The following is a 17,617-nucleotide window of genomic DNA, read 5'->3' as shown; positions in this document are numbered from 1 at the left end:
GTCTGTCTGTCTGTCTGTCTGTCTGTCTGTCTGTCTGTCTGTCTGTCTGTCTGTCTGTCTGTCTATGTCTGTGTATGTATGTATACGCATGACGAGAAAATAGCTGAAAAGGATTTAATAAAAATCGGTATGTAAGGTAAGGGAATAAGTCACTACAATCTAGGCCATAAATTATTTTATTCATGCTGAGTGAAACGGTAGTTTAAGGGAAAGCCTAAAATTTAATTCTGAAATATTTATTTTATTAGTGGTCCTATCGACAATACTGCATAACTAAACTTATATGGTATTAAATTTCCGATCATTTATGTCTTATACATTTTTACCATACTGGCTATGATAACAGAGATATTCAAGAATTTGGATTTTTGTTGCTAAGTCCATATAAGCGTCAAATCAAGAGAAAATGGGTTAACAGAATTTAATGAAAATCGGTATGTAAAGTCAGGGATTAAGGAACTTCAGTCTATGCTATAAATAATATCATTCACCCTGGTTCAAACAGCACTTTAGGGGAAGGTGCTTCAAATTTCATTTTTAATTACCTATGTTATTGGTCCTATCGAAAAGTAGGCTAATATGTACATAAAAGTTGTAGAGAACACAGTTTCCTATAATTTATGTCTTATTCAGTTTTACTGTACCAACTATGTTAAGAGGTGGTGGTGGTGGTTATTGTTTTATGAGGAAGTACAACTAAGGCAACTATCCTTTATAACACTAATCACAAGAGAAAAAATGGAAGGGTTCCGACACTTCGAAGAATGAAGATATCATCCTAAGAATGATAAGGGCCATGAACGGCGTAAAAATGAAAGACTCTCTAGGCCTCCATACGTAATAATGTTGGAGTCAGAAAAGGACAAGAGTTGACCAAGGGAGGTCACATAGGACAGATGAAAGTGAGGAGCCTGGCCCAAGTAAGTGGATGCAATGCCAAGACTCAACTAAGGGCTCCGTGTTTGCCAACCCACCCTCCCAAGTTCAGAGCTTGTGGGGCCACATTTATTAACCTCTTACAACAAGCAGGGGTACCGTGAGTAGTGCTGGCAAGCTAGGCGGTTCTCCGTTGATTGAATCGGAGATACGATTGAAATGCCCCATCCAGTTACCTCCGGTACTACCGACGAATGGCGAGCATATTTACGGAGGGGTAATGGAGAGCGTTGGTAGTAAGAAGGGTATGGAGAGGGGAGGGCATCCGGAGGTGAATCATACGATTCGTCATTAGTCAGTGCTCAGAGACAGGTTTGCGAAGTATAGACCAAGTAACTTACAGCTGGGCATAGCATTAAACAGTAGAACGGATTCGTACAATCACTCATTGTGTTAAAGGTACGTCGGGTATTTTCCAATGCCAAAATGAAATTGGAGGTATGGTATGGTAGAAAACAGGCAAAATGTACTTTATGCGGTCGGTTATGTGCAACAGGTGGGGAGACATCGAATCTTCTGGACCATTTAAGACGTGTCCATAAGGAAAATATTGAAGCAAATGCTGATCATGATAGTGGTAACACCGTTGTGATGTATTGCAAAGATAACGAGGAAAAGAAAAAGATTGACGAAATGCTAAGGAGATTCATTGTAGTGATATGTTGCAATTTATTCTGCGTTAAGGAAAATACATCGAAAGGTCTAAGTGACGTAGCCGTCCGACCTCTGTACCTGCCGAAATAATTTTTTCAACGGCTGGGTAGATCGTAACGAATCGGCGAAATTCACTCTCTTCAGAATCAGCTAATAAGTTAATTTTTCTGAATGGGAACATCTAACCGAACAATGCACACAGTTCGTTCGATTCATGCACATTATGTAGGTCCATGTTTATTTAATTTTACAAAGTCAGCAGTAATGGAGATATAACATTATTCTTTTTGCATTCACTGTGATCTGTATGTAAGCTACTTGGCACTGTACTGCGTTACTCTAGTTTATATGATACCTATAACATTGTTAGAACATGCTCCTATCCAATCTACCATGTAGTAAATGTATCAGTAAGAATTTGAAATTACCGCATGGCAGATTACTCGTAAATCGGAGCTCCAAATGAATACGCGCCAAACATTCACTCGGGGAAAAACCGCTCCGTTACCAGCACTAACCGTGAGTGTTATTTTACGCCCCCATGAAAGGGGGAAGACTATAATAAGAGAATTGAGTCGTATGCGCGAACAAACGTCTATGTTACATTTTTGTGGCATTTGAAATATTCATGGAACAAACATCCTGGATCTGTATTTGCAGGTAGTTTGAGCATATCTCAACAGATGGCTATAGTATTCCAGAAATTGTGAAGAAAAATGCACTTGAAAAATAATGGAATAAAAGTCTATGTTACATCGTTTCCCGCGCGAGCGTTCAACAATATCACAAATTTAATGCAATGCAACGAACACATTCTAGTCCGGAGATTTTTCTGGTGTGTTCGGATGATGTAATAATAATTATTATTATAAAGTTGTGCAAATTATTGTGTTGAAGTACCAGAAGGAAGAGCACAGTAGTTACTTTCTAAAATAATCTTAACCACTGTAAAGAAACGAGTTCAGTTACGTTTTATATTTTATGGAACAGTATTTGTATGCACCAAATCATTATAATTAGACTAAAACTTTAAAATAACACTATTCTCCTCTTTATATATCCATTACTAGCAAGATACCCGTGCTTCGCAACGGTAATATACTGAAATTTATAATTGAATGCTTATCGTTTTATATACAACCCGCCGATATTCGTGATCTGACTCGTTTACTGAGAGATTACGGCAACGTTCCTCCCATTTTTTCAATCTTTCTTTCCAGCAATCGATTTCGTATTTCCCGGGCTAGGTCCAGGTATTCCACCCGGTCAGTTGGGTTCCTAAATCTTAGCCATGCTTTCCTATAAGCATTTTTAATGTGGATCAAATCCTTGAGGAGATCCGGCGTGGTGTCTTCTTAGGTGCCTTGGCGGTACTAAACCGGCGGCCGGACTGCAATCGTAGTAATTACCCGTCCAGGACCCGTTTCCAGCACGGTCCGCACATGTTGACGACGGTCCAGGATATTATTATTGTTATTATTATTATTATTATTATTATTATTATTATTATTATTATTATTATTATTATTATTATTATTATTATTATTATTATTATTATATATGTTCTGGACCCCACAGCAATATGCAAGACCGCTACTTGGCGGTAAAATACATCTGCTGCCATTGTCATTGCTAACAATGTGACCAGCACCATTGTTGCGCGTAGGCAAGTGTGCGGAATTTCTGGCGATACGAATGACTTACCTCCGTGTATTATTGACCTTATTATAGAGGTGAACAATTTGACGGCCAATCTCATTCCTATCGTTTATTTCAAATGTGTTTAAATTTTTATTTATATGCCAGGAGAATCTACTCTAATCTAAGAACGTTCTCCGAAGGAAAATATGGCTGTTGAAAAAGAACCCAGGAAAGATTAAAAATGATCGGTTTATGATCAGAATAAGTACATCGCAAGTCAACAGCCTGTTTCCTATCATTCGACAGGATCAGGGATGGAATGAATAAAGCCCCATCTAGCGGCGACAATAGGAATTGTGCCGGCTGCCGAAGCTCCCCTCTGCGGCAATGATCGATGAGTGACAAATGAAATGAAATTTTGGACAGTGTTGCTGGAATGAATGATGACAGGGAAAGCCGGAGTATCCGGAGAAAAACCTGTCCCGCCTCCATTTTGTCCAGCACGAATGTCACATGGAGTGACCGGGATTTGAAACACGGAACCCAGCTGTGAGAAGCCGGCGCGCTGCCGACTGAGCAACGGAGGCTCCTTATAAGTACATTACGAACAGTAAAATCAATTGGTCTCACCTCCTTTTACACCCCACCGCCGTTAAGTTTATTTACCCCCACCCTCCAAAAAATTAAAAGAAGACGTGTTTCTTTATGTTTAAAGGAGATTCCAAATACCAATGTTCACGTTTATTACCTTCAGTTTTGAGATATAAGTATCCCCTTAAAAATAATTCACGTTTCTAACTTCCTTCCACAATTTCCCCCCCCCCCCATCACAAAGTGATATTAAAGCAAAAAATATTTGTTCCTTTAATAGTAAAGGATCTTCTAAATACCAATAATCACCACTCTAACCTCTTCAGTTTTTGATTTATGTGTCCTCATGAAAGGAATTCAACTCCGTTTCACTCCCGACCCCCCCCCCCCCCCCAAGATTGTTTCCCCCCAAAACGCGCTTTTCTTTGTTTTTAAAGGAGATCAAAATACCAATTTTCACGTCTGTAACAACTTTAGTTTTTATTAGATGTATGTATTCTCATACAATTAAGTCAATTAATTTTTTCTATCCTTTAACACTCCAAATCCCCTTCATAGGATTTTCCGAGAATATGTGTTTGTTTACTTTTAAAGCAGATTCCAAAAATAAAATTTACGTGTGTAACATCTTCATTTTTGAGATATCAGTAGCCTAATTAAAATAATTCAACACCATTTTCAGTCACTTTTACCCCCACCCCCCACCCCCCACTACCCAAGTTGTATTTCCGAAAACTAAAAATACACTTTTCTTTATTTTTAATAGGATAAAAAAATGACCATTTTTCACTTCTGTACATGTTAAGTTTTTTGAGATATACTGTAGAAATTCTCATTTTAAAATTTCACCCCATTTTAGTTCCCCTTAAGTGGAGTTTCCAAAGACAAATCACCTATGTTTCTTTACACTTACAGGAGATTCCAAATACTGACTATTTACGTCTGTAACATTTTACGCTTCTCAGATATTCTGTAGATATAGTCTTTCAAAAAATTCACCCCAATTTGCCACTCCTGTTTAACCGCCATTAATTGAATTTTCCAAAAGCAAAAATATACGTGTTTCTATATTTTTAAAGGAGATCCCATTTACAAATTTTCAGTTCTGCAATATCTTCAGTTTCTGGGATATATGTATCCTCATTAAAGGCATTCAACCCATTATTCACCCTTTTACACCCCTCCTATTGGGATTTAGAGAAAACAAAGAAATACGTGTTTCTTTATTTTTAAAGGAGATTTCTAAATACCAAATTTTACATCTATAAACTTTAAAAGTTTTGAGATATAGATACACTTATTTTAAAAATTCCATCCCCCTTTTCACCCCCCATTATTAGGATTTTCCCAAAACGAAAAATACCTGTTTCTTTATTTTTAAAGTCAATCCCAAATACCAATTTTCAGGTCTGTAATATATTCAGTTTCTAAGATATAAGTATTTTCTTTAAAGGCATTCAACCCATTTTTCACCCCTTTTCACCCCTCCTATAGGGATTTTCCGAAAACAAAAAAATACGTGCTCCTTTATGTTTAATGAAGATTCTAAATACCAATTTTTACATCTCTAAACTTTAAAACTTTTGAGATATAGATGCACTCATTTTAAAAATTCACACCCCTTTTCACCCTCGCATTAATTGGATTTTCCAAAAACAAAAAAATATGTGTTTCTTTATTTTTGAAAGCGATCAAAAGTACCAATTTTGAGGTCTGTAATATCTTCAGTTTCTGAGATATATGTATTCTCTTTAAAGGCATTCAACACATTTTTCACCCCCTTTCACCCATCTTATTGGGATTTTCCGAAAACAAAAAATACGTGTTCCTTTATTTTTAATGAAGATTATAAATACTAATTTATACATCTCTAAACTTAAAAACTTTTGAGATATAGATGCACTCATTTTAAAAATTCACCCCCCCTTTCACCCTCGCATTAAGTGGATTTTCCAAAAACAAAAAAATATGTGTTTCTTTATTTTTCACAGCGATCAAAAGTACCAATTTTGAGGTCTGTAATATCTTCAGTTTCTGAGATAGAAGTAGCGTATCTGGATTAAAGGCATTCAACCCCTTTTTCACCCTTTTTCACCCCTCCTATTGGGATTGTCTGAAAACAAAAAAATACGTGTTTCCTTATTTTTAAAGAAGATTCTAAATACCAATTTTCACATCTGTAAACTTTTAAAGTTTTGAGATATAGACACACTCATTTTAAAATTTCACCCCCCTTTTCACCCCCTTAGCGACGGAATATCCCAAAATCCTCTCTTAGCGAGCACCTACATCTTAATATGAATCTATGCCCAAAATTTCATTTCTTTATGTCCAGTAGTTTTGGCTCGGCGATGATGAATCAGTCAGTCAGTCAGTCAGGACAAGCTACTTTATATATATAGATGTGCGAATGAGTGAGCACATGCACTTCTAACCTGCTGGTTTATGGAACAAAAGTCTATGTTACATTCTCTCGCGTAGCCATGCCCCGCGGTCAACAATAATTTTTATTGCCGTTTTTGTAAATATATAGGGAATGTAACATAGACATTTGTTCGCGCATATGACTCAATTCATGAATTTACATTAATTTAGAATTTTGTTGCTTAGTCCATATCAACACTGAGCATTGCTTACATGGAAGTATTGTTCAGTCGTGTTAACTGGCGATGGTTTTTGTCATGATTGTCTTAAGGTTTAAAAACGCATGGTCATGAGTCCATATCAACAAGGAAAATTGTGAAGATGATTATAAAAATGGGAAAAAACAATGAATGAACCATTTCTTGAATAAGACAAGATGGAGTCATGAAAGAAAGGACGACCCACTTTACATAAGATGCCCTAATATCACAGAGTCGGAAGAAAACTAAATGTGAAGGCCTACAATATAGAAAGCTCATCAACAATAACATTACATTGACCATTGTTTGTTGTGATGTGCTTTGTGTCTTCTGCTGCCACTCATCTCCGATATAACTGGCTACTGCTGCGTACCGAGTATAACAGCCTGCCTGAATATTGGCAGGAAGTAGCTGGGGAGTTAGATATCTCTCTTCCAGCATGCCATTCCTCTGGTTCATAAATTTTCTGATACTACTGGTATGTAACACACTGGTTCATTATAGCATTCCAACTATTCAATCCCTACTCTGAGGAACTGATTGGAACGAGCAGTGTGCACATTTAACGGAATAATGGAGGAGGAGTGCTTGTTGTTGTCTGCAGCCTGGTCATTTCAGCTCTAGAACTCGGGACCGTTAGATCGGCAGCATAGTACTGTAGGTTAAAAATAAGAAAATTGTGCATTTTTTCATTTGATCAAGTATTTCATATAACATTGCTTTTAACCGCAACATACTTACTGACATTATTGTAATGACCTATGTTGACTTCAGTTGGGAAAACCACAGACAGTCTTTCTGATAATTCCATAGTGAACCATGGGTACAAAACGTCAGCACTTAAAGGTACAGTGTTCATGCACAACTGGTGATGAAGAGAAGAGAAGAGAAGAGAAGAGAAGAGTAGAGAAGAAAAGAGAAGAAAAGAGAAGAGAAGAAAAGAAAAGAAAAGAAAAGAAAAGAAAAGAAAAGAAAAGAAAAGAAAAGAAAAGAAAAGAGAAGAGAAAAGAAAAGAATTTGCAGCTAGCTACCAGCTGCAGGAACGCATAACTTGTCTGGCTAGTGATGTCACAGCCTCCAACCAGCAGCTACAAGGTGGCAGCACCCGCAAAAAGGAAACGGGCCAGCCCTTACTGTATGGTCCTAGCTATACAGTAGTACCAGGGGCTTTATTTCCTTTGGATTCAATTATATTTACCCTGTTGTGTGGGAACAGCCCTACTCAGCAATAATTCCAGTATATCAAGTAGGATTCTTACAGCTTATTCCAACCTTGTGTGATTGTGTCACCATTGTGTACTGTTGTTAATGTTCATAATTTTTCTTTTCTCTAATAGTGGTAGTGCCAGGTTGGAGAGTGAGAGAAATTAGCAACTTAATATTGTATGTCATCATGTTATAGCTTTGTGGGTAGTAAGTGGCAACATGCACAAAAGGATATCTGTATTTCTTTTCAATGAAAAATACATAATGAATAACATACATGAAAGCTAGAAGTGGTTTTTAATGAACAACAGAATATTTGATTTAAGGTCATTCCAGCCAGTAGAGTGGTGTACCTTATCACCAGAGATGAAATTGGAGACTGAATGTATGAAGTTGTACAAATCATGTTGTTTACATCAACTCTTGGTGGTACAGGGATTTGTACAAAGCATTGTTATGATTGAATCCAAACATTGGTCATTATACTCTATTTGTTTTAGTCACCTAGCTATAATATCCTTTTACAAAAGTGAATTTCCTCATTTTCTTCTTTGTAGAAATGTTAAACATAAATGAATGTATTTTAAATGACACTTATTTTGTTGCAAGGTCGTACATTAAATTCTGAATGAACAGAGCTTCCTTTGTGTGACATATTTTACTTTGCATACAAATCTGAAGATTCATCAGTAAAATAAACAACTGATGCTATTCTACACTTAAAAACATGTACCTGCCTCTAGACAATGTTTTGGTGTCCAAATTTAATTCCCTGCTTATTCCATAGATATTTAAATTTGTAAATTCAACAACAGGAGTCAAATTAATTGGACAACATTCAGATTTGTTACAATTCTCTCAATGAATCACAATGTAGTGTAAAGCTGTCCAATCTTAAATCACCTTGCTCTTTGAATACTCGCCTGTAAAGACTTCATCTTCATCTTGCAGTGTACACGGACCAAGCAGCACCTGTCCTCATCCCCGTGTGATGCCCAATCTGGTAGCCGTGTGTCTCGCTGCTGTGTTCTCCAGTTTCGAGGATCGCCGCTCGTTAGAAGCTCGTAATGAACTAGACAGTTCCGTGGGAGAACAGACTGAACGACAACTCCAGTGTTACCTAACTGTCCTGCTCACCATGTAAGTTACAATGCAGTTTACTAGACTTATTTTAGGTAGAATAATGCAAATGCTTCATATGTTTTCTTAAGTACATAAAATATAACAGTAAAGAACTGGAATCACAGATAAGGCTGTTTGTAGGTTATGTTCTACTGTATAGAGTAATAAATAAGTTACAGGATTGTAAGCAAGTGAAAAAAAACCTCGACAATGTTGTGAGATGGGCAGCAGACAATGATATGTTAGTAAACAGAATGAAAACTCAGGTTGTAAGTTTCAGCGAGACCGGGCAAGTTGGCCGTGCGGTTAGAGGTGTGCGGCTGTGAGCTTGCATCCGGGAGATAGTGGGTTCAAATTCCACTGTCGGCACCCTTGAAGATGATTTTCCATGGTTTCCCATTTTCACACCAGGCAAATGCTGGGCTGTACCTTAATTAAGGCCACGGCCGCTTCCTTCCAACTCCTAGGCCTTTCCTATCCCATCGTTGCCATAAGACCTTTCTGTGTCGGTGCAATGTAAAGCCACTAGCAAAAGAAATAAAAAGTTTCAATGAGAGGGAAGGTCTTCTTGGTATTAATAACTGTGTTGACAGGGTGAAAGAACCTCTCAGGGATTACTGTAAGTATTCAGGTGTTACTATAAGGAATTTTCATTGGAGTAATCACATAAACAAGATTGTAAATAAAAGTTACAGATCTTGCAGACAACTGAACATGAAAATGTCAGCGAATTGTGGTTCTGATATGGTTATACCTGCGTTTCATTTTACATATGCTTAGTAATATTACATATTTAACATTCATTCTTTTTTTAAATTATTATACATAGTTTCATGCCCCCATCGGAGCACTTTAATCAGTCATACACATTGAGGTCTAATAGTATTAAATAGTCAGCTTTTCAGTTTCTTCTTCTGCTCCCAAAACTTCTTCATCCTTTCGGATCTGGTTGCCCTTTGTTTGAAAGTAATGTTAAGAGGTTTAAATTGTAAGTATTTATTCTTTAGAATCCTCTCCTCTTCTGTGACTTGAATTTGAAACATTGATAAATTTAATTCTTCTAAATCATTCATGATCTCTGTGAACCAAGTGTTCTTTGTTTTATTTTTCCAGAAGTAAGTAAATAACTGCTTCACTAGTCGGATTTCTGGCTGTCTGAATATATATGACAAAAGAGGCAATTCTCCTTTTCCGCATTATATCTATTATTGATTTGCTTTCATGATATACCACTTCATTAGGTAATAAACTCCATTGGCCTTCAACTTGGTGTTTCTTATTGATGATTGTCCTGACGATTCTTCTATCTATGTTCTGCAATTTATTGGTTGTTGATTTAACATATTATATGAAAAATATAACATTTTAGTACATATCTAGGTAATTATTTTAAAAATTAAAAATTGAGTCAGCTCGTTTAATTTTCAGACTATAATAAAATAATTAGTGAATTTCACCTCGTATAGAATATATTTCAATTCCTAATGTTGGTTTTGAAATTACTTCAAAACTGGGATTGTTAACCCTTTGTCTGTGAAATGCAGAAGGTCCGAGTGCCTGAACTGCATACAACAGCACTAGTCCTTTCTCAGAATCTTGCTAAAAGAGCACCAGAAACTATATTCAGTAAGTTTCCAAACTATACACTACCCCTTCCATCAAAAGGCGGAGTATTTCTGCCAATATCTCTGTCTCTTAGCCATACATTTTCATCAATAAATAACACACCAATATCCTTACAAATTCATCCTAGGCAAAAGTTATTTTCCCAAATCTTCTGTCTCCTGAACATTTCTTCCCTTGCAGCAAATGATGAAAGGATGTGTGTTATCACTGGACAGGACTCGTTGAGAAGAAGAGGGAGGAGTTGGGGATTGACAAACATGCCTTCCTGTCAGACAGTCATGCACATGTGTAGTGATCACAAGTATAAAATTAGATGGGATTTTAGCAAAAATGACTGTGGTAAATTTCATTGGGAAGGGCGTGAAGGAGTGGAACAGTTTACCTGGGGAAGTGTTTGATCCTATTCCAAAATCTGTACAGATATTCAAGGAAAGAATAAACAGCAACAGAGAAAAGAAATGTTAGAGGGCATTCAACCTGTTTAGGTTATTGTAATAAAGAGTTTTTGTGAATAAAATTCCATCCCTTTGTCTATGGAGACTGGGCAGCTGAAGTATGGGACTGCCTGTAGGAGTGAACTACAGTGGGGACTTTGAGGGCCCTGGGACTGCTACCGGTAGCTGTGAAGGCCCTTCAGGAACTTTGAAAAGCAGTTGCAAAAGGGGATCTGGTTAGGACACAGCAGGTCATTATGCACGTTAGGTACCAAAATGGATTTAAAAAAAAAAAAAAAAAAAAAAAAAAAAAAAAGAAAAGCAATGTACACTTAAATCTTATAGCAATTGTATAGCATTTTTTGAAGTGAGTTGATTAAGTACAGAAGATATTATGAGTAGAATTTTCTAAATAATATAAATTTATTAAGGATGAGCTGTGTATTTAATAGGAAAATTGTTAATGTAAATGGTATAATACTGTATTTTAGAAAAAATATCTTCATTTTTTAAACTTAAAATTTAGTTGTTGAGAACAATGTATTTTTGTGTATCATTTGCCAACATGGTAGAGACCTCATTTGCAAATAAAGTATTTTGATTTGATGTTCCCATCAAGAACAGGTACAACAGTTAGGAATGATATTAAATTTATTTTAGTCATAGCTTCAAAAAGGAAATTTTAGGATTTTTTTATTGCATCACAACAGTAAATTTTTCTGTAATTTATTAAACTATATTTTTTTGTGATTTCTTCTTCTCTCGATCTTGTCATACTAAATAGTAATATCTGGATTTCAGCTCCAAGTACGATGACTGGAGACCCGGTCTGGCTCAGCTCCTGCAGCCAATTCCATTTCCAGATGAAGCACTAGCTTATGAGCCTTTTGTTCGGTAGGTAAACATTGACATTTGGTGCATACGATAGCAATTGCTGTTACAAGATCTAGAGATAAAAGCAAATATTTTCAAAGTGGAGTACACTGTTGTAACTCCAATTTGTGCAGTAGTGGAGGAAAAATTCGCTTGCTATGAAGTAGAATAGATTCTGAAGCAACTCCATTATCTTCCAGATAAAACTGTTGTTTTCATAGTCATGTATTTATAAGAACTGAATTGCTTGCACGCACAGTGCACTTTTTCTCTCCCAGATGTGCCTTTTATTTTCAGTTATAATATTTTGGGTTATTAATTGGCTATGTATGAAAGCTAATTGGTTATTTTGTGTTTGCTAAATATTTTCATCACTGCTATTAGTTATTTAAAGGTCTGCCTTCTCAATACATTTCAAAGTAGTATATTTACTAATGCAACAATTACATTAATATATAAAAGTAGGTACATGTTCAAGAATCCATTAATATTCTCTTCTTCAGCTTACAGATTAAAATCACATGCATGTAATAGACCTTAAAATATTATGCCCTAACATAAAACTAGTTAAAAACAATACAATAAACATTAAAAGTTCAAACATGAATATCATTCATGTTATGTCCAGTCTTGTCCTGTAAAAATTCAGGTGAGAGTTCATTTATGGTATTAATATTAGGCTGATTAACAATTATCAGATATTATTGTGGTGTGGCATCTGTGTGACCTTCATAAACCAAACGCCCTTCATGGGTCTCATTGTTCTTCATGATAAAATTGAAACAGACTTTGAATTGTGTTGACAAGGCGGACCTTTAAATAACTAATAACAGTGATTTAAGTCAATACGGACCATTGGTGGCCATTATGGTCAAGATTATAGATACCAAATATGTTCATCTCTTCTTTATTATTTCCACATTAAGTTGGGTCCCTAGTGCGAATTAACTTTCTCGAATTGTGCCTGTCTGTGAGCAGGTTTTCATGTAGGTTCAGCTCTGTCATATCCTTCTGTATACAGTTGAACCATCTTTCTTCAGTCTTTCCTTTCTCCTCCTACCAGGTACAGCCATCTCCATAACCTTCCTTCCTACATAATCTTTGCCCTCTTCTTAATATGGCCAAACCACCTCAATCTTGCTTCCCTAATGTTTCTTTAATTGTCTTATTCCTTACTCTATCTCTCCTTGTCAGTCCACACAAATATCTGAGCATCTTCATCCCTGCAACACATATCTTTTGCAGTAGCCTTCTAGGAACAAGCCACATTTCTGCTCCATATAGGAGTACTGGTGTCACAATACTTTGTGTATTTTCACTTTCAATTTGGCTGGAATCCTCTTGTCACACAACACGCTGGAAACCCCTCTACAAGTATTCCACCCAGACTTGATTCTGCTTGAGATTTCACTTCCAAGATCACCTTTGTCATTCATGGTAGAGCCAAGGTATTTAAGAATTTTCACAGCTGGTATGGTCGCTCCTTGTAAAGATATAGATTGTTAATGGCTCGCACTTCTGTTTTACTTTAATTCACCCTCATACCGCTGTCCTCCGGAGTTTTTCTCCAGTTCTCCAGCAACACTTCCACAGTTCTGTGCATAATATCACATCATCAGCATACATAATCATCCATGGTTTTTCTTTCTTTACTGTCTCTGTTAGCACATCCATTACAATATTGAATAGTAAAGGGCTTAGTGCTGACCCCTGGCAAACTGAAAAAGCTTCTGTGACTCCTGATGCACATTTAACATTTGTTGTACTTTCCCTGTACATATCTTGGATTACCTTAACATAATGCTCAGGTACATCTTTCTTTTTCTCTTTTTTTTTAATATTTAAAAGCTTATGGGAATACATTTTTAACATTTTGAAGGATAATTTTGTTATGTGTTCAAGAAATTAATCAATATTTTGTATTTTTCTTCTTCAGTTTTTGAAGTGTACTTAACTCTCTCTCTCAGACTTAACTGAATCTTATTTCACTCACAACTCATCAAGTTAACAAGGTTTAGCTGTATAAGATCCAAATAGTCAATATCTGTTTTAATGAACATAAATGTACCTAAAGGATGTTCCAGCACCCTCTCTTTCTTTGTAAATCATGAATATATCATTTAAGGCATGCAAGAAATCAAAGAAGACCAGCTACCAAAAAATTGACAAATAGTTATTAGCTTAGACTACTTACATATGTTTATATATACACTGACTTCCAAAAAAAGCATAACACTTGATATTTTGGTAGAAAGCTCAGTCAAATTCTATACTGAATATAATTACCATACTTTTTCTAATATTTATTGATTGGCTAGTGTTCTATGAACATTACTGAAGGAGAAGCAACAATGAATAACAACAGAAGACTTTTTAATGCAATATTGTAACCCACTCAGCCAATGGCGAGTGCTCCCTCACATTTCTTATTAATTTTGTGCCAATTATGAAAACCATTATTTTAGCAATGTAGTCGCTCTTGTGCCTTTGACGCTGATTGACCTGTATCTGATCATTACCTGAGGGGTTTATGAGCCATAAACAACTTATCCCCGTGCCTCTAAGTCCCGTGAACTTGGTGGAAGGCAGTGACAGTGGTAAATGATGGCCGTAGCTACCACTGTGTAGCAAAGGTTTTGCATAAGTCTCCTAAAAGCACTCACCAGGCTGTGAAACATTTTCAAAATCATCATACTTACCACAGAAAACCTAGTTCAGACTGTCCTAGGTTCACTTCTGCCTTGCAAGATTGCTTTTTGAAGCTACAAATGTTGAGGAACTGACATTCTTACAGCGGATGAGACGCTCGGAGTAGTCTGATGCAGGTCCACAACATGTCTGTAAGTGAGAACACAGTCAGGGAAAAGCTCCACGAGGCAAATTTAGCCTCTAGAAAACCGGCCAGAAGACCAGCACTTCTGCCACAACACCGGAGAGATTGTCTTCTTTTCACGCAGGTGCATGAACACTGGACTGGGGATCAGTGGGGACAAGTACCCTTCAGTGAAAAGTCCTGATTCAACCTGAGGCCACCTGATGGAAGAGCTAGGGTGTGGAGAAGGGCAGGAGAATGCTTTGCCCCCTCTACCTTTGCTGAGATTACACTGTTTGGAAGAGGTTCCGTGATGGTATGGGGTGGTGGAACTTCAGATAACTGTACCGATCTTGTACTCACTGAGAAGGGAAACCTCATGGCACACAGGTATGTTGAGGAGAATCTTATTAATCACATAACCTATTTGTATTCGCTTTCAACGAAAACCCCATGCCACTCAGTGTCACAGAGTTTCTTCGGGAGGTCTACAATCCCACTCTGGATTGGCCAGCGAGGAGTCCAGAGCTCAACCCTGTGGAGCATGTGTGGAACATGATTGGTCATCACATTCAGTGCAAGAAGAATGGGAGAACGTACCACAAAGGGTCATCCAGGACTTGATCAGAAGCACGACCAGAAGATTCATGGTGGTCATTGCAGCCAGGGGTGGCAATATATCCTGTTGATCACACAATTAACATCAACAGGTTTCCAGAACATTTCCTCAAACTTACATCATTTAAATTGATAATTTTGATAATCAGTAAGTCTGTCAGATTCTGCTTCTTTTATTTAAGAAACCGTATCTTCCTAAATCAAAATGTATTGAGCATTATTGTCTTTGGATTTGGTATGGAAAAATTCTTTTATTTTTATTCTGTAATGATATTTTTAAAATGAAAACAGTTTTTTTCTACCTTAAACTGAGATTTTTTAAAACTATGAAGTGGTACACTTGTTTTTGGAGGGCAGTGTATATTTTTCCATACATTTCTCTGTCCTTGAATGTCCATAGGAAGTGCTAGGCCATTTTTATATAGGGTTTGTGATTTTATAAGAACTTATGGTATCCATTGCCTTTATTTCTTTCAGCACTTCAAATGACTAAGTTTAAGGTTGATAATTATCAGCAGTGAACTTATTAGCTTCCATTTAAATACTGAGGTAGCATAATGTTAAGAATGTCAGTGTGTGAAACATCTGAGCTAAAGAAACACAAACAAGTGAACAGCAGTTACATGTATCTCTTATGCTTCATTGGTTCATTTTTGAAGGACTGAACTCTGAGAATTCACTAATATGACTAGTATTTCTACATGTAGTCAAACATAATTGATATACAAGAATTAACTTTGTCTTATTTTAGACTGGAAGCTCTTCACTTTGTAGCTAGGATTGTTATACTTGAAGTTCCTCAGAGAGGGTAGTTCACATCTGATAACATGAGAAAACTTTCTTCCTTTTGTGTATTCGTGTTTGTTCTAGACACTCCTTCCTGCTCTTCCTCCAAACCACCCTTACCCATACTGATCTGTCTTTGTGTTTATCTTTGTGTATGTTTCTATTCTTCTTCCTAGCTTCCTGTCTTCCATAAAGATGTAAAGATATGCAGAAAAAAATTAAAATCTTGTACTTTAATTACAGGAACTTGATGCCAGTGATAGAGCATATTGGAACTGACCCTCGCTGTGAGGTTCATCAGTTGGTATTAGGCATTCGTGAAGGGAAAGAGGGCTGGTTCCAAATATACTGTCCCTCCAGTCTGGCTTGTGTTGATGAGGGCCTGTTGTGGGATACCATGGTGTGTATTGCCTACTTTATATAGCTTGCCTCTTTGTCTGTTGTTAAAAAGGTTCAGAAATATATTTAGTGAACAAGATTTAAGTTCCACCTCTATTATCTCCCCAATACTCAAACACTGTACATTTCTTCCTTAAAAATTTTACATGCCATGAAAACTGCTCATTATTTGAAAGTGAATTTTAATTTTCCAATAAATTTCCCAGTAGTTTCTTTGCAATCTACCAGAAGCTGAAACAAGTACTCAAACTATGTGGCAGGTTGCAAAGAAACTGAAAAACTTCTTTTCCCTTAAATGAGATTTTTCACCCTTATTAATCTCATTATCAAGATCAGAATTACATTTCTAAAATTATTTCTTAGGAACAAATAATGTGTAACATCCCCCAGAATTTTGGCAATAGAAGTCTGGCTTCAAGTAAAAAGCTGAGAATTGAAAATACAGTATATTACAATGCTAGAAAAAAGTTTGGCATATTACAATTGCACATGGTATACTGTATGCAATTTTTTTTTTTTTTTGGTATTTGCTTTACATCGCACCGAAATAGATATGTGTCTTATGGCGACGATGGGATAGGAAAAGGTTAGAGTTGGAAGAAAGTGGTTGTGGCCTTAATTAAGGTACAGCCCCAGCATTTGCCTGGTGTGAAAATGGGAAACCACGGAAAACCATCTTCAAGGCTGCCGACAGTGGGGCTCGAACCCACTATCTCCCGATTACTCGATACTGGCCGCACTTAAGCGACTGCAGCTATCGAGCTCGGTGATATACTGTATGTCACGGGACCTCAGATATGTTTACAGTATGCACTATAGGCCAATGTCTGAGACAAATAGCGATGCTAACGCAGATCAGGTTCAGTATTTGTCCGAATGTATTTGTCATGTCGGTCAGTTTAAAAACATCACTAGTAAGGTTGGTGGTGAGTAGACAGCACGTGTAGGAGTGAGGTAAACATTGCAAGAGTACCCACTTCTGCTACTGACTGCACCCATACTGTGACACTGCTGCAAGGTGGATGTCGCCACTTATATTGGAGAGTCACAGTGATGTCTCCAGAGTTTGTAAAGAGTTCAGGGAGAGACAAATGGTTAATGACTGACAACAGACTCTATCCCCAAACAAGAAAAACTTGCAGGGAGGATTGCTATTTGTTGCTTTTATCATGTCATAGGCCCATTGGTACTGCCACCTTGTTCCATCAGGACCTTCGGAGGGCCACCGGAATGAATGTGTCAGACCAGATAGGGCAAAATCGGCTGCATCACAGAACACTGTGCAGTTCGTGCTT

The 17,617-nt window shown here is 36.9% G+C and overlaps 1 protein-coding gene across 2 annotated transcripts in view; it reads left to right on the top strand.

Moving 5' to 3' along the window:
• The window catches only part of LOC136872601 (C-Maf-inducing protein), a 558,641-nt gene that overhangs the window by 514,720 nt on the left and 26,304 nt on the right, over nt 1-17,617 (top strand). For both annotated transcript variants that reach the window (XM_067146405.2, XM_067146404.2), the window contains 3 exons: nt 8,604-8,792; nt 11,636-11,728; nt 16,167-16,323. In XM_067146405.2, coding sequence (XP_067002506.2) covers nt 8,604-8,792; nt 11,636-11,728; nt 16,167-16,323 — 439 coding nt within the window. The remainder of the gene's footprint in view (nt 1-8,603; nt 8,793-11,635; nt 11,729-16,166; nt 16,324-17,617) is intronic.

This window comes from Anabrus simplex, chromosome 4 (genome assembly GCF_040414725.1).
Source record: "Anabrus simplex isolate iqAnaSimp1 chromosome 4, ASM4041472v1, whole genome shotgun sequence".
Classification (NCBI taxonomy): Eukaryota; Metazoa; Arthropoda; class Insecta; order Orthoptera; family Tettigoniidae; genus Anabrus; species Anabrus simplex.
Note: the sequence above shows the minus strand (reverse complement) of the source record. Positions and strands in the feature narration are given on the sequence as shown.